The sequence below is a fragment of the Gracilinanus agilis genome, chromosome 1 (genome assembly GCF_016433145.1).
Source record: "Gracilinanus agilis isolate LMUSP501 chromosome 1, AgileGrace, whole genome shotgun sequence".
NCBI classification, from domain to species: Eukaryota; Metazoa; Chordata; class Mammalia; order Didelphimorphia; family Didelphidae; genus Gracilinanus; species Gracilinanus agilis.
This window is the reverse complement of record NC_058130.1, coordinates 605808125-605831203: the sequence shown is the minus strand read 5'-3', so window position 1 is coordinate 605831203 and position 23079 is coordinate 605808125. Positions and strand designations below refer to the sequence as shown.

Below are 23079 nucleotides of genomic sequence, written 5' to 3'. Positions count from 1 at the left end.
TAGATATAAATCAAATGAAGATTATGTCTATGTTCGGGGCAGAGGACGAGGAAAATACATTTGTGAGGAATGTGGAATACGTTGTAAGAAACCTAGTATGCTGAAGAAACATATTCGCACTCACACTGATGTTCGTCCATACCATTGCAACTACTGTAATTTCTCCTTCAAGACTAAAGGTAGAAAGACATATTTTTAAAATTTGCCTTTTCTTTATATGTAATTAAAATTACTATGCATTGTACTTTAAACATAACAAGACATATATATCTTTATAAATATAAATTGACATATCTATTTGCTAACTTGGAAACAGCATTGACTCTCTCCAAGTATTATGTTTATTTTTCTAAATCTTTAGGAGAAAAACAGACTCTATACAATCTCCTTAAAATGTCATAAATATAAAATTTTAAAATTAAAGCTATAGTTTCTGCATACAAAAGTGGGATAACTCTGTAGCTAACATATTTTTAGAAGTTGTCACTTTGATACTGAGAAGATGAATAAGAAATCTGTGTTATAAGTAATTTTATTAGAAATCTATAAAAGATGAAGAAAAGGTTTAAAAATGAAAACCACAGTAAGATTTTAAGAATTCATAAAACAATTCTGTTATCTCATTTTGGAGCCTCCAACTTATTTCTCTTTTATACCAAACATCCACATATATGAATGCTGTCAAATCTATTGACAAGAGCTTTTTGTTTTCTAATCATTGCCCTAGTTTGTTCATAAATGTACCTCAGAAGAAATTAGTGGAATTATACCTATTACTCCCTTATCTGCTATATATATGCATGTATGATTTTTATTGAAATCATAAGCATTTATAGCACTGTTAAGATAATGCCATGTTTGGAGGCAGCTGGGTGGCTCAGCAGATTGAGAGCCAGGCTTAGAGATGGGAGGTCCTAGGTTCAAATCTGGCCTTGGACACTTCCTAGCTATGTGACCCTGGGCAAATCACTTGACCCCCATTGCCTAGCCCTTTCCACTCTTCTGCCTTGGAACCAATACAGAGTATTGATTCCAAGATGGAAGATAAGGGTCTCAGAAAAATAAATAAATAAAAATAAAATAAAATAAAATAAAATAAAAAGATAATGTCATGTTCACTATTATAGTTAAATGCTTTTACAGTATGTAGATAAATATATATAATTGTCTAACAGTGCTTTGTCAAAAACAATAATTAGAAAAGAACAATAATAAGATTTCAGACTTTACAAATAATCTCTTTGAATATTTCTTGTTTATTAAACATTTATATTGTAAATAGTCATATTAGAAAATCATCTTCATAAAAGAATAATATGGATAGGGATATCATATGATTGTGGAAATATATATTACTTGTTTCTCCTCTTATAATCTTATTTTTTCAGAAGTGTTTTTATCAGGGCAACTAGGTGGCTCAGTGAATTGAGAGCCAGGCCTTGAGATGGGAGGTCCTAGATTCAAATCTAGCCTCAGACACTTCATAGCTGTGTGACCTTGGGCAAGTCATTTAACCCCCATTGCCTGGCCCTTATCACTCTTCTGCCTTGGAACCAACACATAGTATTGATTCTAAGATGGAAGGTAAAGGTTAAAAAAAACTGTTTTTTAGCTATTTTTGAAAAAAATATATATTTGTTTTCTTCTTTAGAAGTTTTACTTTTTCAATGATATTTAGTGTTAAACTTTTAAGAATTTTATTATTTCAATGGTACTCACTTTAATTATAGTTGGCAATAGGGATCCATGAAATGAACAGAAACATATGGGTCTCAAGGTTTATTTGGATTCTTTTGTGATTCCCAAATAACAATGATGGAGTGGCAGAAAGTAGACTAAGAATTTCCCAAACAATCAACAAACATTAAAAAATTTCAACCCATGATTGAAGAATTCAGAGAAGGAGAAGGATGAGAAGGATCTCACTGCCTCTGGAAATAGCCAGTTCCACTTTTGGAGAGCTCTAATGGTTAGGAAGGTTTTCTTTATATGATTTCTCAATCTTCTTGTCTTCAACTTCCACCTTTTATTCCTAATTCTTCTCTCTGAGGCTAAGCAAAATAAGTCCTGTCTCTTTTCTACATAACATCCCTAGAAATAGCTGATGATAGAGAACTAATATATCTCCCTTTAAGTCTTTTCTTTTCCATGCTAAATATCTCCAAGTCTTTTCATTGCTACTTTATCTAGTATATACTTCAGTCACCTCTCCATCCTGGTTGTCCACTGGATAGTGTCTAACTTGTCAAAGCCTTTCCTAAAGGTGGTAGTCAAAACTGCACACAATGTTCAAAATATGGTCTGACCAGAATCTGGTCATATAGCAACTATTACTTTCTTCATTTTGAATACTATGTGCTTTTTAGCCTATCATTTCTTCCTTAAGTCTTCTATTTTCACCCAAAATCCTGACTTTCATAAAAAGTTATCTTGGGACATATTATTGAGTCTTTTCACTCTCTTGGTCTAAGCAGATTCTGCCTGGTCCATGTCTCAGTTTATAGTGTGATACAGAACTGTCCACAGTACTCCAGATGGCAAACCAGATCTATATAGTTAAGAGCCGATGGTATCTGATATTATACCTCTTTTAATGTAAAGGTTTCCACATCACACTAATGACTCATATTGTACTTAAATTTCCAGGTATTTTTCACCAGGACTTATTTCTAGCCAAGTCTTCTCTATCTTTTGCTTGTATAGTAATTAAAAAGCAAAACACTACAACTGCATGTAGAAAGAATGTTGGGTAGAGAGTCAGAAGTCTTGTTTCTGCCACTAACTCTTTATAACTTTGAGCCAAGTCATTTCTTTTTTGGACCTCAGTTTTCCCATCTCTAAATAGGAGGAGTTGGCAAAGATGGACAAGTTCTCTGTTTCCAAAACCATTTATCCATACTTCCCTTTCTGTCTTATTATTTCTGTCAGAAAAAAAAATATTTTCCCTTTTTCCAAGGACTATAACCTTATGGTTATCTTTGCTTTCCCTTTTTCTTCACCTTTCATTTCATTCATTTATAAGCTTGGTTGATAGCATATTTGCAACAATACTCACTTTCATCCCTTCTTTTATTCCCACAGATGCCACTCATAGTTAAAAGCCATGCCTTAGACCAATGCAGTAGCCACTTTGATAATCCTGTTGCCACACTATGTTCCAGTTCATCCTTCATAGAGCGATATATCATAATAATTTTTCTTATGCATGGATATAATTAAAGCACTCTTTTGCTCAAAAAATTTAATTGCTTTTCTGTCTACAAAGTTCATACTTTTGCCTAACATTCAAAGTTCACTATAATTAGACATGACATTACTCTTTCCACACTTATCTCAATATATTCCCTTCAATAAACCCTTAATGCTGTAATCAAACTAGATTGCTTTTTTCCTGACAAACATTCCCTATGCCCCATTGCCTCTTCCTTGCACAGTTCCATATGCCCAGAATGTCGTCTTCTTACTTCTTGTTTAATTCCAGCACATCCTTTATAATCCAACGCAAAGGTCATCTTCTTTTCCTTATTCTCCTGTACCCAGTATTTATGTCCTCCCCACATAATACTTGATTTCATATATGATTTTGTTTTTCAACTCTTTAACATATTTAACATGAAAGATTTTATAGTATAGTTACCAGTATCTGTGTCATTCCCCAACCTTAAGCTCCTTTAAGCTTGTTAGAAAAGCAGTTTGACATGATATAAAGAGAACTGGCCTTGGAGTTTGGAAGACCTGGTACAAATCCCTCCTCTGACACATACTGGCTGTGTGATACTAGACAAGTCACTTAATTCCTTGATACCGCTATGAAACTCTCTAAGATTATAAATTGCAAGGGAGGTGCTGACCTGAGTTGGTAGAAAGGTACTTTCCTCATTGGAATTTTCCTAAACTAACAAAATCACAGATTTGGTTAAAAAACAAACAAACAAGCAAAACATACTCTTTTTTAACTTGTAAGCTCCAAAGTGAGTAGGAACCACGTCTTTATCTGAACTGTTTTATTCCACATAGTGCCTACCACAGGTGAAACTTCAATGTTTATTGAATGAATTTTTCCCAATTGCATCTTACTGTCTTTTGTCCCTCTAACACATCCCTCTTCCACTGCCTTTTGATGGCATGAATGTGGCATTGGTTTTTCAAAGGCTGTGCCACCAGCAGAAATTATGGCAGGTTTTACAGAGAATGCAAGAACTGTTTCAGGAGCAATTTAATATGCAAGGGATTGCCCCTTTGAAATTTGAGTGATAGGTGGTGAATTCTTTGGCCCTGACAACCTATGGAACAAACAAAAGGACAAAATGACTCCCAAGTCCTGGGCAACCTTCTTCTGTTTCTGCAGTAGTAGGTGAAGAGCATTGGAAAAGGAGGAAGAAAATTCTAAGAATCACACAGTGTTTCTACTGGTCACAAGTTGATTATACTTCTAGGAACATGAATCGAATGGATAGTGACATTCTGAACCCTAAAATGATGTCAAAAGACATAACCAAGTTGCCACTAAAGAGAAGGTTGACTCACAGGTTCTCCTTGAGAAGGAAAATAAACAAGTTGACAGAGTTGGTTTCAAAATACACTCAAAGGCAATGAGAAAAATAATTTCATGGGATTCTTGATCATCTTCTTTGAAGTGCTTGTCATATACATGTACAAAAAGATTATCCTAAGGTAATTACAGTTTACATGCCAACATCTGATATAGAGATTGAAGAGATTGGGAAAAGTCTATGAAAAATTCAAAAGCATTCTTCAGACAACATCTAGGTATACAGTGACACTCTACAACCTCAGTGTGAAGGTAGGCAAAAGGAAAGACCTTGAAAAATATATTGGAAGATATGATTTAAGATTAAAGAATGAAGGGGGGAAATGTTCATTGACTACTTAGAAGCCTCATGCTTTTATATCTTGACTTCTTTGAAAACTAGTAAAAGACATTGGAATTAGTGAGTATTGAACAACACCACAAAAATGGCATTGAATGTACTGTAAGATACAAGAAATGACCAATTGTACTCAGGAGGTCATTCAATAAACACACTTATTAAGGACTTGCCTTTTCTGAATTAGCTCTCTTTGTACAGTTAGACCATCTACTGCCCACTCTCTACTTTTTAGAACAAAATTAGAAACAACACTAAATCAGAAAAATGAAAAGATAAGACATGCAAGCAAATATACCAAAACTAATTTACTTAAACAAACTATTAATGGCTAACTTGGGAAGTGGATAATTGAACTACCAGCATTTACTATCTCATTTCTAGTGGGCTTTAAAATAATATCACTTCATAAGAAGGAGATCAAAAGTTCCCCTAAAGCAACTCGCCTAGGAAATACTTTTGATGTCCATGTGTTAAATAGGAATGTTTGATATTTAAGGAAAATATCTATGTAGAATTAAAAACTCATGTAGAATCATCTGTAAGGAAATGTTGGGAGATTTTGCTGAGCATCACTTCACCAAATAGTAAAGAATGGGAAAGAAGAAAATGAGTCTGCAAAAAGCTTTGCATGGACCCAGACTAGATTAGCTTAAAGGAATTTATAATTGAAGCTTGAAGGAAGAAAACAAATAGACAAAAATTGAAACCTATTTTCCAGTGTTTCCTTAGTGGTCTACTATTTTTGCTAAAGACAGTGGATTCAGCACATTTGTGTAAATGGCATGTAAGAAGATGCCAAGGATACCTGCTTTACTGAAGTATGCACAAAAGAAAAAAAAAGATCCATGATGGAAGTTATACAAATTTGAAAGCTTGGAATGAATAATTTTTTAAATCTCTATAGCATGAGGAGATAAATGCACAGTGGGACTCGGGTTGGGAGGGAGGAAGATATAGATGCTGTTATTGTCAGGAAAAAAGAAGACAGCCAGATATCAGTAACTACTAACTGACATTCCTATTTCTCATTACTATAAAATATTTGAGAATCGTCTTTATATTTGTTAAAGTTATCCTCATTGAGAATATGAAAAATGGACCAAAAAAACTTCTGCAAGTTATTTTCTACAATAGACTGCATCTTTAAAATCACCCAATAGATTGAAGGATATAGAGGATATAATATCCTGCTTTTACAAATAACCTGATTTACTCTTGAGTAAAATGTAGCTTTAAAGGCTTTCCTCAAACTAGATATCTCTCATGCATATGTTAATAGATACATAGTGCCTTTATAGATAAAACTTGCTGTTTTATCAGTCCTCTGAACAATAATCCTTTCAGTAAACAAAGAATAAAACAAAGTTATATCTTGCAGAGTCCAAGTTGAAGAGGAATTCCTAATATATACCAGCCTATTATACTGCAAACAGGAAACACTAATTGGAGTATCTTTGTCCAGACTATAATACATAGTTTAATAGACAGCTAATTTAGTTGGCTCATCTGTGTGTGTATGTCTTGGGTACACATGCAAATGGACAACTGGGCCCAAATTTGAAAAAGAAAGGAGATTAGATTCATTTTGGAAATAATGTAAAACTCTCTGTAATCTCAAACCTTTCCCAGTAACAAAAATTCATTAAAAATAGTGCAATAATATTTTCCCAAGATGTTTATATAGATTCGAATCATGGAATAGCAAGGTCTCCAAATTTTAAATTATGGTTATCCGAAGAGAAATGGAGAAACATATGATGTATGTAAGTCAGTTATAACATATTACAACTGTTGATTTGTACAGAGAAATAGCATAAAAAACTAGGAAACATGATCAGAAATGGTGATACTCTCTCATAGCAAGAACAAGAAATATCACACAAGCGCTACAAAGGAACCCATATGTTCAGAGACCCCAAGCAAAACCTTCTTCACATTAGTCAGCTCTTCTGTGATCTACACTGATGGAATAAGTGTCTGTGTTGATAAAATAACTCATTGAAGTATTACTTCAGTCCATTGTTCCAGCCCATGGAGACTTTTTTTTAGAGGGGGGAAATCCTAATTTTTGTTTTAATCCAGTGTTTTAACTATCCCTGTCAACTTTCTATCATCTGTAAATTTGATAAGCATTTGATAAGCATTTCACCTGTGGCTTTTCCAAATTCTTTATACCTTGCATGTTCTTTAATGCCCTATTTTCTCTTGCTCTCTCTCATTACATAAGTTCCTTGAGAGGAGAAAATGCATCTTAATTCAATTCAGCATTTTGTAAGCACTTGCTATGTGCAACATAATTTATTTTATTTTATTTGTTTTATGCCTCACTTGAGATGTTCACCACTGTCATAGAAGAGATCCAGCAGAGTGCAAGTTGAAGAAGGATTCCTTATAGATGGTGAGGTCCTTCAGATGATCCTGTTTGTGGATGCTATTGTGTTGATTGCATCAAGCTCCAAAATATTTCAGAGCCTCCTAAATGCAATTCATAATTACTCAAAAGAATTTGGCCTAACCATTCAACAAGCATTTATTAAGCGCCTACTTATATTCTGGCACTGGGAAAACTGACTGGCATTGGCTGGGAAAACAAAGACAAAAACAACAGGCCTTACCTTCAAGAAGTTTACATTCTATAAGGGAAATAACATGAACACCATAAATAAATAAATAAATAAATAAATGAACAAACAAACAAATAAATGAATAAATGAATAAATAAGAATTTATTTCCAGGAGGGAGGACACTAGCAAATGGGGGCATCTGCTTGTTTAGAAGGTGACACTTAAGCTGGACCACACAGGAAAAACTAAGAGGTTGAAGAATACCTGTTGCCTAGATTATGATACAAAGTTGGATAGGCAACTTGTAGAATTCTAGAACTCATCCATGAGTTCAGTAACTAAAAAGTGGTTTTGGTTGACTTTAGGAAATTACAAACTTCTTTTAAGGACCTCATCTTTCCACTGAAACAAAAGTCAATTTTTTAACACCAATATGCTTCCAATAATGATGTGTGACTGGGTATCTTGGAACACTAGTCCCAGACGAATTGAAGCTGAAGATCTCCCAAAGACTGTGGAGAGGTACTTGGTTGGCATAAACAAGAGACAACACATTGCTAACAAGAAGGTACAAAGGAGACGCGGTGTAAAGGATATTGTCTGAACCTGTGATTTCAATTGTTTAGGGAGTTCCTGGTGAAGAAATTTCCTCAAATAATATGGATCAGCACCTGTTCTCCTTCTTAGAGAGTAATTTAGAGAGTTGTTTGGAAGCCCCAAGAGATTAAGTAACTTCCTCAGGGTCATACAGCCAGTAGATATCAGAAATGGAACTTGGACCCAGGTCATTCCTGATTCACAACCATTAACCTATGATGCTTCTCAGTGTAAAGGATTTGATCAAAGAAATGTGTGATTAAAAAGGTAAATTTACTGGTTATGTGGCAAAAATGAGTGACACAACAACCTCAAGTTGGCCCTTGTGATGAATTTATAGGAAGACGTGGAGAGCCCTGAATGAGTTAAAATCTACATCTCTGGAGAAAATAACTACATCAAGGACAGTACAGATTGATTGGAGTACAGCATAGCAGCAACTGTGCTGGCTGCTTAGTATCCCTTTCAGGGCTTAGTACAGTGCTTTGCATAGAGTGGGCACTCAATAAATGTTTGCTTTGAATTGTCAGTATTTACCCAGTCAATTCTATATAATCATTGGCCCAATTAAATATAGTAATATTACTAAACATTTAAACCCCATTTTGCTGTTCCTTCTGGAGTCTGAAAGTGAAAGTTCTTCTACAGCTTCTGTTGGACCCAGGGGCATGTTTTAGTAACTAGGTTTATGTATATATTAGAAATATGTATTTGTTTGGAAAATATTTTTGTTGTTATTAGATTGAATCTTTTATAATTTTGCTATCATGTAGGTTCTTTAAATCTCTTTCAGGGGGGTAGAAAAAGACTAGAGGAATACAGTGCCATTTTGGTAGCCATCATTCATATTTCTGTTAGAAAACAGCCATTTTTATAATAAACATTTCACCACAATATAAGTTTAACCTATTTCTCTCCTTTAAGGAAATCTGACAAAACATATGAAGTCTAAGGCACATGGCAAGAAATGTGTGGATTTAGGAGTGTCCGTAGGTGTAATAGATGATCAAGACCCAGAAGAATCAGGTAAGATCTCAGATTTTATTTTCATGTGTAATTTTAATGACATTTTTAATCTCTCCAAATCATTCCTGTCCTTTTTAAAAAACAATTCAGTTCTACCATCTGGAGGAAAGAAAGCCAAGAAAGAAAAGAACAGATCATTAATACTATCTGATTCATCAGGACTATTAAACAAGTATTTGTGAACAAAAGACTATAAATTTTTCCTTAATGTTTTTACCCAAAGGTTTGATCATAAAACAAAAAATGAAACTCTTATTGTCGTGTGATCTTTCATTTTTTTAAATCCCTGAACAAAAACTTTCCCTTACTGTACAGAATGTGCTTGAGTTTATTATGATAAATACCCAATTTGCAAGAAGGAAGTGTAAAGAAATTATTTCAAACAGGGTAAAGATTAATACCTTTTACTTCCTTTTGACCACCAACAACAATCTAATTAATTTGAACTTAATTCTAAATATACTAGAACAATACTAAATTATTAGAATTAGTAATACTAAATAATTAGAACTGACTTTTTCAGGTAGTACATGATATGATTTATTATTTTAAGTTGAAGAGAAGTCTGCCTTTATCCTTTTGAGCAGTACAAAGTGATTTTTGTTTTCCATCTATGTAAAAGAAAATGAGAGTCAAGTAGTCAGTAATTAAATCTAAGACAATAGATAGTATTTTAATGACTACTGGATGTCTTGGTGCTTTTTAAAAATTCCACATAGGACTGAGATTAGAAAGATATATTGTATATCAACTGTTATGTAGATATTTTTTATAACTAAACTTTGTGTAATCATGGTCTGAATTTTAGGGACACTAGATCCAGACAGACTCCAGATGATCTTAACTTTAATTATCATACTCATACAAATACTTTATATTTGCATAGCTCTGTATAGTTTACCAAGTGCTTCCATGTACATTATCAATTTTGATTCAGCTTCTCTGTAAGATATCTATCTAAGAATTAAATCAGAACTCTTAAGAAAAAACCATGAGGAATATGTTACTTTCTGGAAGATAATTCCTTCTTTTGGGGCCTTTTATAATTCTATTTGGCTTCCTTCCATGAATATGCTCCCATATATAACTCACCTTAGGAATTATTTTATTAAAGTTAGTATTATTTGAATTCTTTCTCATAAATGCCTCAATAATAGTAAAATAAGTACAAGGTTAGAATCTTTGCTTAAAAATATTCAGGGATTTTATAAAGTAAATCAGAATATAATTTTGTATCTAAATAATTAAAAATTGGTCTTCTCTCATGAATTGCAATTAAATTAATTTATTTAATGTAAAAATAATTTTAATGTTCTAGAAAATTATTCAAAGTGACGTATTAGGAAAAATATGTCACAGATTCAGCAAGAAATGTCATTTATTTTTAAAATCTGTCATCTAGAAAAGGCATATTATGGAAAACTATGGCGTAAATAATAAGAATTGTAAAGCATTATTAATCTATAATATATTTCTTCAAAATGAATATTTAAGATGTTATTACTAATATTCATATTGTGCTTTGAGGTTTGCAATACACTTTCTTCATATTTTTGCATAGGAATTCTTAGTTTTCTCTGAGTTCACACCTTACTTGATGCTAGGTAAGAACAAGCCAGAAATTTAAGAGTTCACATATTCAAAAAGGTGTGGTTCCGAAGGTGAGAACTCAATTTGGAAACTGTGATTGGCCCCCATGAGAAGGGGCAGAAATAAGAAACCACCATAAAAGTCATGAAAATCCCTGAGGAGGGAGGCTGGTGGAAAAGTCTGGTGATGGAGGCTAGTAACGAGTAAACTCCAAGAGGAGAGTCACTCCAAGAAGGAAGTCGGCTTCAAGAAGAAAGTAGGCCTCAGGAGTCACCTTCAGCTCTAGTCATTGTCTTGGGTGAGCAGATAGCTGGTTTTCCCTTCCTGTTTTCTGGAGATAGTTTGATTCTGATTGAAGGTTAACAAGTCCTGGCTGAGTCAAGCACCAGAGCAATATTTAGTTAGATAGGCTAATGCCTTTTCTACCCTTTTGTATTTCTCTGATTTATAAAATAAAAGATTTATAATGTTCATTTATTTAGTCAAACCATTAATTTTAATACTTACAGATCCTTACAACAGTACCTCACCTAACTCTCTAATTTTGGAAGGAGGCTACAATTAACAGTTCCATTCTAGGCCCAGGAGAAGTGAGACATTGAGAGGAATAATTGAATTATTCCACATTGATGATAGAATTAGGAAAACTACTTAACCAAGTACTTTTCATGTCTCAATTAAGTTTGATGTTTTGGTTGCCTTCTTCCCCCTAGAAAGTTTCAATTTTATCTTGGTGGTGAGGTCAAGATTATTTCAGGTCCAAAGCATAGAGTTTGAAGAATAAAATATATGTACATTTTTAACAAGTCTAACTAAAATGAGAATCCTGGAAATATTTATTTTTCCAATAAAAACACAAATATTTTCTCTACATGTGAGTTCAAAGTTATTTCATCTATCTGATCATTGTAATTTTATTCTTTCCTATTACTGTGCTTCAAAGTGTTTTCTATTAGATGTGGATAGAACACTGGGCTTAGAGTTATGAATACTTAATGCAAATCTAACCTCAGATAATAATTAGCTATGTGACCTTAGGTAAATCACTTAATCTCTCTTTGCTTCTGTTTATTAAACCTCTGTTGATGATGATGAAGATTGAAGACATTAGGTATATCCTTAGCAGTTATGTAAACATTCTTTAAATCTTCATCAGTTGGGCGGGAAAAGCCCAGAAAAGAACATTACATTATGAAATTCACTATACTTTTATTCAGAAAAGATAGCAAAAGCAGAATCATTTAGTCAACAGACATTTACTGTATGCCAGGCACCGTACCATGGTCTGGGAATAAAGGGGAGGAGAATTACATTATCAGACCTGCACCTTAGGAAGATCAGTTTGATAGCTGAGGGAAGGATTGACTAAAATGGGGAGAGACTTGAGGAAAATAGACTCACTAACAGACTATTGCAATAATCCAGGTTTAAGGTGATTATACACTCAAAGGGAGGGTGGTGGCAGATTCAGAAGAGAGAAGGGGACATATACAAGAAATATTAAAAAGGTAGAATCAGCAAAGTTCAGCAGCAAATTACATTGGCATGGATGTAGTGTTTAGAGAGTAAGCGGTCAAGAATGACATCTAGTTGGGTGGTGTCCTCTATGGTAACAGGAAGTTAGGAAGAGAAGAAGGTTTTGAGGAAAAGACAATGAGTTTTGTTTTGGACATATTCAATTTAAAGTTTCTTTGAGAAGTCCAATAGGCAGTTGGAGTTTTGCAACCAGAGGTCAAGAGAAGGGGCTGGGTAAGTCAATCTGAGAACCATTACCCTGAAGGTGATAATTGAATAAATGGGAACTGATGAGATTATTCAACAAAATAATAGAAGAGTAGCTTCCAGGTTAAGATGGTAACAGAGTAAAAAGCAGCTACTTAACCTCTCCTAACCCACACAGATAGGACTCTTCAAGAAGACATAAAAATAAATCCAGATGAACAAAGGGACGCCACAGTAGTTCACAGCATTGAAGGTACGTGGGATCGAGGCATTTCCATGCTATAAGGGGGTAAAATAGCTCTCACTAAAATGCGAGCTGAGCAACCCCCTCCCCACCACCTACAGGGCCAAAGCCAGTTCACAAGAATTAAAGCACGTTTGGGGCATTCATTAAGTACTTGGGAGCTACCTGGGATCACCAGGGCCTGCTTCTGAGAGCAGTAAGACTTAAGACCCCAAGAGACTAAAGAACGTGTGGGCTTTGAACACAGACCTTGAGTGCAGGCATAGATATAGGAGCGGATGCAAATCCCGAGCTCAGGCACGGACCTTGGGTGAGGACCCAGTACAGACGCGTGCATAACTGTGGAAGCAGCACCCTGAGACTGTTAAAGGAGCTTCGGGCAGAGGAACAAGCAAGGGGACCACCAGGAGGCTTGACCCTGAGAACAACTAGATCTGAGACCTCAGGAGCCTAAAAAGCTCAGACAGACCATAAGCATGAGGATAAAGCTGAGAGGGCACTGGGCTAACAATACCAAGCCAGACACAAGAACCACAGAAGAGAAAGACCAAGAAGAAATCTTTAACACTCAACAACTTTTACACAGAAAAAATCTGGACAGCAGAGTAAACAGCAGAGGAGAACAAAGAAGTAACAATATCCAAACCTTCCCTAAAAAATGAAAACTGGTCACAAGCTCTTGAACAGTTCAAATCTGAGAGTATGAGAAAGATGGAAGAGATCTGGCAAGAAAACAACAGTTTAAAAGGCAAAATTTTGCAATTGGAAAGTGAGGCTCAGAAATCAAATGAATCGATAAGCAAATTGAAGACCAAAAATAACCAGCTAGAAGCCTTGAAGAACCAAACAGATCTAATTGAAAAGGAAAAAAACGATTATAGCCAAAAACCAGTCTCTAAAGGCTAGAATTGGGCAAGTAGAAGCCAATGATCTCTCAAGACAGCAAGAACAAATAAAGCAACGTCAAAAGACTGATAAAATAGAAGGAAACATAAAATATCTCACTGAGAAATTGACAGATCAAGAAAAAAGGTCTAGAAGAGACAATTTGAGAATCATTGGTCTTCCTGAAAAAGCAAAATTAAGAGAAATTTGGACTCCATACTAAAAGAAATTATTCAGAAAAACTGCCCTGAAGTTCTACAACAAGAGGGCAATATAGACATTGAAAGGATCCATAGATCACCCTCTACACTAAACCCTGAAAAGCCAACCCCAAGGAATATAATAACAAAATTCAAGACCTTTCAAGTAAAAGAAAAAATTTTGCAAGAAGCCAGAAAGAGACAATTCAGATATCAAGGAGCCCCAATCAGGATCACACAGGATCTGGCAGCCTCCACACTACAAGACAAGGCTTAGAATGTGATATTCAGAAAGGCAAGAGAACGGGGTTTACAACCAAGGATCATCTACCCATCAAAACTGGCTATATACTTCCACGGGAAAGTATGGGCATTCAACAAGATAGAAGATTTCCAAGTATTTGCACAGAAAAGACCCGGACTAAATGGAAAGTTCAATATCCAACCACAAAAACCAAGAGAAACATGAAAAGGTAAATAAGAAACATAGGGGAAAGAAAGAAAACTCTTATTTTTAAATTTGCCTCTTTAAAGGCTTCAATAAGACCTAATTATTCATATTCCTATATGGAGAAATGTTATGTGTAATTCTTTGTAATGAACTCTATTCACTATTATAGTATCCACTATTATAGTAATTAGAAGAATTATTCACAGGGAGAGGTTGGAGTACTAAATGGCCTAAGACGATATGGGACTGGGTTGGAAAGAGGGGGGTGAATAGTAGATGACACCAAGAAAAACGTAAATAAATGAGAAAAATAGGATATTCTGTTATACATAAAGAGGGCATGGGAAGGGGAGGGGACGAATACTATAATAAGAAGGAGAGGAAGAGAGCATTAAGAGGTAATATTTAAACCTTACTCTCAGTGGAATTAACCCTGAGAGGGAAGAGTAGCTATATCCATTTGGATATAGAACTCTATCTAACCCTACTGAGAAAGTCAGAAGGGATAAGCCAAGGGGAGTGGGAGGTCAAAAAAGGGAGGGGAGAAGAAGGGGGAGGGAATTCATTAGGCCTTAAAAATAAAAAGAGGGGAATAATAAGGGAGGGGGTAGAAAGGGTGGTAAATCAAGAGATAGAATTAGGGGAGGATACCAAAATGTTGGGGAATACACAACTAATAATTATAACTCTGAATGTGAATGGGATGAACTTGCCCATAAAACGGAAGCAAATAGCAGAGTGGATTAGAAACCAAAATCCTACTATACATTGTCTATAAGAAACACATATGAGGCAGGTGGACATACACAGATTTAAGGTAAAGGGCTGGAGGAAAATCTTTTGGTCTTCGAATGAGAAAAAGAAGGCGGGAGTGGCGATAATGATTTCTGACAAAGCCAAAGTAAAAATAGATATGATTTAAAAAGACACAGAAGGTCATTACATCCTGATTAAAGGCAGTATAGACAATGAGGAAATAACAGTGCTCAGTATGTATGTACCAAGTGGCATATCATCCAAATTCATAAAGGAGAAACTGGCCGAGCTCAAGAAGGAAATAGATAGTAAAACCATATTCGTGGGAGATCTAAATATTCCTCTTTCAGATCTAGATAAATCAAACCAAAAAATAAATAAGAAAGAGATAAGAGAGGTGAATGAAGTCTTAGAAAAATTAGATTTAATAGATATGTAGAGAAAAATAAATAGGGACAAAAAGGAATACACCTTCTTTTCAGCTGCACATGGTAGATTCACAAATATTGACCATGTAATAGGGCATAGAAACATTGCAAACAAATGCAAAAGAGCAGAAATAATAAATGTAACCTTTTCAGATCATAATGTAATAAAGATAATAATTAGTAAGGGCACCTGGACAGGCAAATCAAAAATTAATGGAAATTAAATAATATGATTCTCCCAAAACCAGTCAGTTAAAGAAGAAATCATAGAAACAATCAGCAATTTCATTGAAGAGAATGACAGTGATAAGACATCCTACCAAACTCTGTGGGATGCAGCTAAGGCAGTACTCAGGGAAAAATTTATATCCTTGAGTGCATATATTAACAAATTAGGGAGGGCAGAGATTAATGAATTGGACATGCAACTTAAAAAAACTAGAAAGTGAGCAAATTAAAAATTAGATGAAAACTAAATTAGAAATACTAAAAATCAAGAGAGAAATTAGTAAAATCGAAAGTAAAAGAACTATTGAATTAATAAATGAGTCTAGAAGCAGGTATTTTGAAAAAAACAGATAAAATAGCCAAAGTACTGGTCGATCTAATAAAAAAAGGAAAGAAGAAATCCAAACAGTATCAAAGAAGAAAAGGGAGACCTCACCTCTAATGAGGAGGAAATTAAGGCAATCATTAAAAACTATTTTGTCATTATATGCCAATAAATATAGGAATCTAGTTGATATGGATGAATATTTGCAAAAATATAAATTGCCTAGATTAACAGCAGAAGAAATAGAATACCTAAATAATCACATATCAGAAAAAGAAATTGAACAAGCCATCAAAGAACTCCGTAAGAAAAAGTTGCCAGGGCCTGATGGATTCACAAGTGAATTCTATCAAACATTCACAGAACAACTAATCCCAATACTATACAAATTATTTGATATAATAAGCAAAGAAGGAGTCCTAGCAAATTCCTTTCATAACACAAATATGGTACTGATTCCAAAGCCAGGTAGATCAAAAACAGAGAAAGAAAACTACAGACCAATCTCCCTAATGAACAAAGCTGCAAAAATCTTAAACAGAATACTAGCAAAAGGACTCCTGCAACTGATCATGAGGGTTATTCATTATGATCAGGTGGGATTTATACCAGGAATGCAAGGATAGTTCAACATGAAGAAAATCATTCACATAATTGACCATATCAGCAAGTAAACCAACAAACACCACATGATTATCTCAATAGATGCTGAAAAAGCCCTTGACAAAATACAACATCCATTCCTATTGAAAACACTAGAATGTATAGGAAGAGAAGGACATTTCCTAAAAATAATAAATAGTATATACTTAAAACCATCAACAAGCATCATATGCAATGGGGAAAAATTAGAAGCCTTCCCAGTAAGATCAGGTGTGAAGCAAGGATGCCCACTATCACATCTATTACTTAATACCGTACTAAAATCACTAGCAGTAGCAATCAGAGAAGAAAATGAAATTGAAGGCATTAAAATAGCAATGAGGAGACTAAGCTATCACTCTTTACAGATGATATGATGGTCTACTTAAAAATTCCTAGAGAATCATCTAAAAAGCTAGTAGAAATAATCAACAACTTTAGCAAAGTTGCAGGATACAAAATAAATGCACATAAATCATCAACATTTCTATATATTTACAACACATCACAGCAGCAAGAGGTAGAAAGAGAAACACCATTTAAAATCACCCTAGACAATATAAAATACTTAGGAATTTATCTACCAAAACAAACACAGGAATTATGCAAACATAACTACAAAACCCTTTCTTAACAATTAAAACTAGATTTAAACAATTGGAAAAACATTGATTGCTGATGAGTAGGAAGAGCTATCATAATAAAAATGACCATTCTACCCAAATTAATTTATTTAGTGCCATACTTATCAAATTACCAAAAAACTTCTTTTCTGAATTAGAAAAAACTATAACAGAGTTCATTTGGAATAACAAAAGATCAAGAATATCAAGGGAAATAATGAAAAAAAAATGTGAAGGAAGGTGGCCTAGCAGTACCAGATATTAAACTATATTATAAAGCCGCGGTCATCAAAACAATATGGTACTGGCTAAGAGAAAGAAGAGAGGATCAGTGGAATACTTGGGGTAAGTGACATCAGCAAGACAGTGTATGATAAACCCAAAGAGCCCAACTTTTGGGACAAAAGTCCACTATTTGACAAAAACTGCTGGGAAATTTGAAAAACAATATGGGATAGATTAGGTTTAGATCAACATCTCACACCCTACACCAAGATAAATTCAGAATGGGTGAATGATCTGAATATAAAGAGGGAAACTATAAATAAATTAAGTGAACACAGAATAGTATACTTGTCAGATCTCTGGGAAAGGAAAGATTTTAAAACCAAGCAAGAATTAGAGAAAATTACAAAATGTTAAATAAATGATTTTGATTATATCAAACTAAAAAGCTTTTGTAAAACAAACAAACAAACAAAAAAAAAAAAACAATGTAGCCAAAATCAGAAGGGAAACAACAAATTGGGAAAAAATCTTTATAACAAAAAACTCTGACAGGGGTCCAATTACTCAAATATACAAGGAGTTAAATCAATTGTATAAAAAATCAAGCCATTCCCTAATTGATAAATGGGCAATGTACATGAATAGGCAATTTTCAGATAAAGAAATCAAAAGTATCAATAAGCACATGAGAAAGTGTTCTAAATCTCTAATAATTAGAGAAAATCAAAATAACGCTGAGGTATCACCTCACACCTAGCAGATTGGCTAAAATGATAGTAGGGGAGAGCAATGAATTTTGGAGGGGATGTGGCAAAATTGGGACATTAATGCATTGCTGGTGGAGTTGTGAACTGATCCAACCATTCTGGAAGGCAATTTGGAACTATGCTCAAAGGGCTATAAAAGATTGACTGCCCTTTGATCCAGCCATATCATTGTTGGGTTTGTACCCCAATGAGATCATAGATAAACAGACTTGTACGAAAATATTTATAGCCTTGCTTTTTGTGGTGGCAAAAATCTGGAAAATGAGGGTATGCCCTTCTATTGGGGAATGGCTGAACAAATTGTAGTGTGTGCTGGTGATGGAATACTATTGTGCTCAAAAGAATAATAAACTGGAGGAATTCCATGTGAACTGGAAAGACCTCCAGGAATTGATGCAGAGTGAGAGGAGCAGAGCCAGAAGAACATTATACACAGAGACCAAAACACTGTGGTAAAATAGAATGTAATGGACTTCTGTACTAGCAGCAATGCAATGATCCAGGATAATTCTGAGGGACTTATGGAAAAGAACACTACCCACATTCAGAGGAAGAACTACAAGAATGGAAACAGAAGAAAAGCAAATATTTGAACACATGGGTTGAGGAGGACATGATTGGGAATGTAGATTCAAAACTAACACACTAATGCAACTATCAACACTTTGGAAATAAGTCTTGATAGATGACACATGTTAAAACCAGTGGAAATGCGCATCGGCTATGGCGGGGGGAGGAGGTTGTGGGGTGAAGGGGAAAGTAAGAACATGAATGATGTAACCATGATAACTTTTCTAAAAAATAAAAATTATTTTAAAAAAATAATAGAAGAGTAAAAGGTCTAAGAAAAAGATAATGTGTTCAGGCTTCTCCTTTGCCAGTGTGGGAAATTCTAAGTGGTGTAACTCAAGAATACAAGATCAAGGGTTGGTCAGTCTTTGATTTTACTCTGAGGCTAAAGTAAGATGTGTGTGTGTGTGTGTGTGTGTGTCCGCGCGCACATGCGCACGCACAGTGCTTATAAACTTGGTTGATTTTATGATTCCTAACTTCATTAGAATGCTCCTTTGTGTACTGCACTGAACTACTAACAGGTTTATCCTTTCAGCATGACCACCACAGATTCACGTATTCACACCCTTGGCCTTTTGATCTTTTGCACTCATTCCTTGTATTCCTCCTGATGTATTTCCCCTCTTGAACCCAACAAATGGAGGGAGTTATGAAAATTATAAAATGTATTTTGATTATAAGTATCACAACACTTAAGCTTTACATTTATCCATTTTCCACATTATAGTGTATGCAATGGTGCCAAATGTTTTGTTTATTAGCATAATGAATAGCAAAAAGGTCTAACTCTTACTTCTGGCACTTTTTTTAACTTGAATCCAAGAGCAGAGAAGCTATTTTGTTTCATTGCATAAAGCATCAGTGCAATTATAGAAATATGATGTTGTCATTGTGTGCAACAAAGTCAGAACCCCAGGACCTTTCCAGGAATGAAGACAAAGAAATGTCACAGTCATTGAGAATAGGCTTCAGTGGCTTCATTCCTATAGATGGTGATAACTTTGCAATTTTTTGGAATTTTATCTACATTCCATTTGCTGAAGGAAAGTCTATGTTGAAATGTCTGAAAATGATCAGTCATGAAGCAAGTAGTACTAGAAGAATCTATTCCTGTAGAATGATAATTCTGTAGAGAGGGAGTGAGAATCGAATTTGGATGGCTTTTCATGTTGCAAGAAGTAATGCCAGGGGCAGCTACATAGCATAATGGATAAAGCTCCAGTCTTGGAATCAGGAGGACCTGGGTTCAGATTTAGCTTCAAGCACTCCTAGCTGTGTGTCCCCTGGCCAGGTCACAATTCTATTTAAATTTTTGCATTTTTCCATATCTATATCTGTATCTACACCATCATTTGCTTTTTTTTTTTTTTAAACCCTTACCTTCCGTCTTGAAGTCAATATTGTGTATTGGCTCCAAGGCAGAAGAGTGGTAAGGGTAGACAACGGGGGTCAAGTGACTTGCCCAGGGTCACACAGCTGGGAAGTGTCTGAGGTCAGATTTGAACCTAAGACCTCCCGTCTCTAGGCCTGGCTCTCAATCCACTGTGCTACCCAGCTGCCCCCACCATCATTTGCTTTTAATGAAATTTATTTTGTGTTTCTTTTTATTTCACTAAGGCGTATTTTAAAATTCTACTATACTGGATACTCTACCCACCTTCCCCCGCTCAAACTTTAACCATATTCAACAGCTTTAATAAACATATTCTCTGTGATCACCATTAAATAGGGTCATATGAAAATGTTCTTATCCTGAATCAGTAATCCTTGATTCTTTCTAATCTTCTTAGAAGTTTATTGCATGCTGGACTTTTTCAGTCTTAAAATTCTCTATTAATCTAATTCATTAATAGAATAGATTTAGGAGTATTAGAATTTGGTTATTCTGCCCTAATCTGAGAGATTTTCATGTATTCATCATATTAACTATCTAAAACTTGCTTCTTTAAAACAAGTTACAATTTAATATAACTTAGAATTTGAGATGTCAATCTGAATGCATAGCATCAGCCATGATATATGATATATAATAGGCATTGCCATTTAGTTGATAGTGATAGCTAATATGATTTTTCTTCCCAGAATGAAGTATATGCTTGTTATATATTTAGGACTTTTTATCACTCTTCTCTTTGGATTTAGGTTTATCATTATTGAGTATTAGTAAACACTTTTCAGTTCTCATCTTTTGTGTCAAAAATCTCCCTAGCTATTTGCTTTTCATGTCCTGATCTAAGGAATGTTTTTGCACCAAAATGCTGCTTACAATGTAACGAATGTTAATATGTTCCTTAAACTATCTGACCTGGTGAAGCATTTAGCATGTTAAAATGTAACTGGAAACATTGTTCTTACTCATGTAGTTCTTACTGTGAAGACAATTTGAGAGCACACAATCTTAAGCTCTTTTTGTCACTCTAAGCTTTATAAATAATTAAAACTAGTTACATGAAATAATAACAATGAGCTGATTATATAGAACCACATTCCTTTTAAGCCTCGTGTCCTTTTAAGAATATTTTATCATTAACATTCTTGTATTGCTTTTTGGAAACTTTCAGAAAAAACATAATTTTAAAGATGTTTTTCTTTTCCACTGATTTAAGTAGATTAAAAAACAAAACAAAACTGTAAAATTAAGTAGTATTAATGTATCTGAACAATTAGATACCAGTAGGACAAGGTGATGGCCTTTACATTAAATTCACAGAGTAAGCAAATATTAAACTCTAACCTTTTAACATTTTCCAACAAGTTCTTAAAAAGTATATAGATATCTTTCTATATGTACATATATATACATATATATGAGTTATTTTTGTTATTTGTGTGGCTTTTTAAAGTACTTTATACATATGAGTTTTAATGCATCTCAGAAAGTCTTTGTACTCTCTTGGAAGAGAAATAATGGGTATTTTAAAAAACAATATGAATATCAGATATATTGTAAAAGAATATAAAATACCAAAGGAATAACATCTTTGTAGTTGGGTTGAGCTCTTCCCAGTAGGTGTCACTATTTAGTAGTAATGATAAGACTGGTTTGAACTGCAATGAAAATTGTTCTTCAGTATAACCTATATACTTCAAAAATTATGTGTTATATTGTTCTATTAAAGCATACTTTATGTCTTTCTAAAGCTACGTTGTTTAAGTATGGACGAATTCTGTTTCGTTCATTAAAATCATAAGCAGCTTTTTTTGCTAGGTTAGTCCTGCCATTTAGTGAGCTGTATTCTGTAAATAGGTAAAATTGGATTGAATATTCTTGGAAAATTTTAATATGAAATTAACAGATGATGTGTTAAATATGTAAATTCATCTGAGCTTAGTAGACTAGCTTTTTTCTTTCAAATTTCAGTAAGTATTGAACATATATTTTATGTATTAGGCAATATAATAGAATGACTAGTTAAAAAACAGTGAGTCAAAATCAAATGCATACCAATAATACAAGCAGTGACACAAGAGATGTTGTGTTAAAGAAATGGTATAAAAACTAAGTATTATGAGTTTAAAGGAGGGAGAGATCAATACTCAAGGAAGACTTTGTGGACTTAAGATTGAGCTGAATCTTGAAAAGTGAGAAGTAGCATGGTGTAGGAAAAAGAGTTTTTTTTTAAACCATTTGCTAACTATATTACCTTAGATAAGTTATTTAACTTTGCTTCCTTTTTAAAATGATCATAATAGAGAAGCAACATGGAATAGTAGAAATACTGCTGGACCTATGAGCTACATGACCTGGGTTCAAAATTCACCTCTGACTCCTCCTAGTTTAGTAACTCTTGGGAAAGTTTCTCTGAGTCTCAGTTATCTTATCTGAGATAGGGATATGGTAATTATTGTATTAACTACCTCAAGAGATAGTTTTAAGAAAATTAGCTAATTTTCTTATTCTAGTACCACATTAATGTAAGTTATAATTCCTTATCTGCTTAATGGCAAAAGTTTTGCTCGTGCTGCCTTTGAGACTCTTTTCATCTCTAAGGAGAATGATTTTGTTGTGGAACAGTGGATGGAAGGAAAGCATTTCATGTCTAACAGTAACGATGAGTAGAAGTGGTAAAGGATAGTAGATGGGCTAATATAGTTGAATTAGAAGGTTTCTTTTAAGTGTATAGAACATAATGGTGGAAAGAAAATTTGGGGCCAGTATAAGGAAAGCCTTGAGGCTAAGGATTTTATCACCCGTAGTTACCCTGTAGTTAGCAAAAAGAGAGCCTTCTTCGCTAATTGGGACCTAACTCTTGGATTAAGGAGTATGGGGGTGGGAAAGGGAGCAGGCCATGAAGCATATGGAGTAGAGCTTGGGTCTTGTTTCATTGTTGTATCTT

The 23079-nt window shown here is 34.3% G+C and overlaps 1 protein-coding gene across 1 annotated transcript in view; it reads left to right on the top strand.

Moving 5' to 3' along the window:
• HIVEP1 (HIVEP zinc finger 1) overlaps positions 1 to 23079 on the top strand; it is a 172631-nt gene that overhangs the window by 135047 nt on the left and 14505 nt on the right. The window contains exons 5-6 of the mRNA XM_044667705.1: positions 4 to 179; positions 8979 to 9080. Of these exons, the coding sequence (XP_044523640.1) occupies positions 4 to 179; positions 8979 to 9080 (278 nt within the window). The remainder of the gene's footprint in view (positions 1 to 3; positions 180 to 8978; positions 9081 to 23079) is intronic.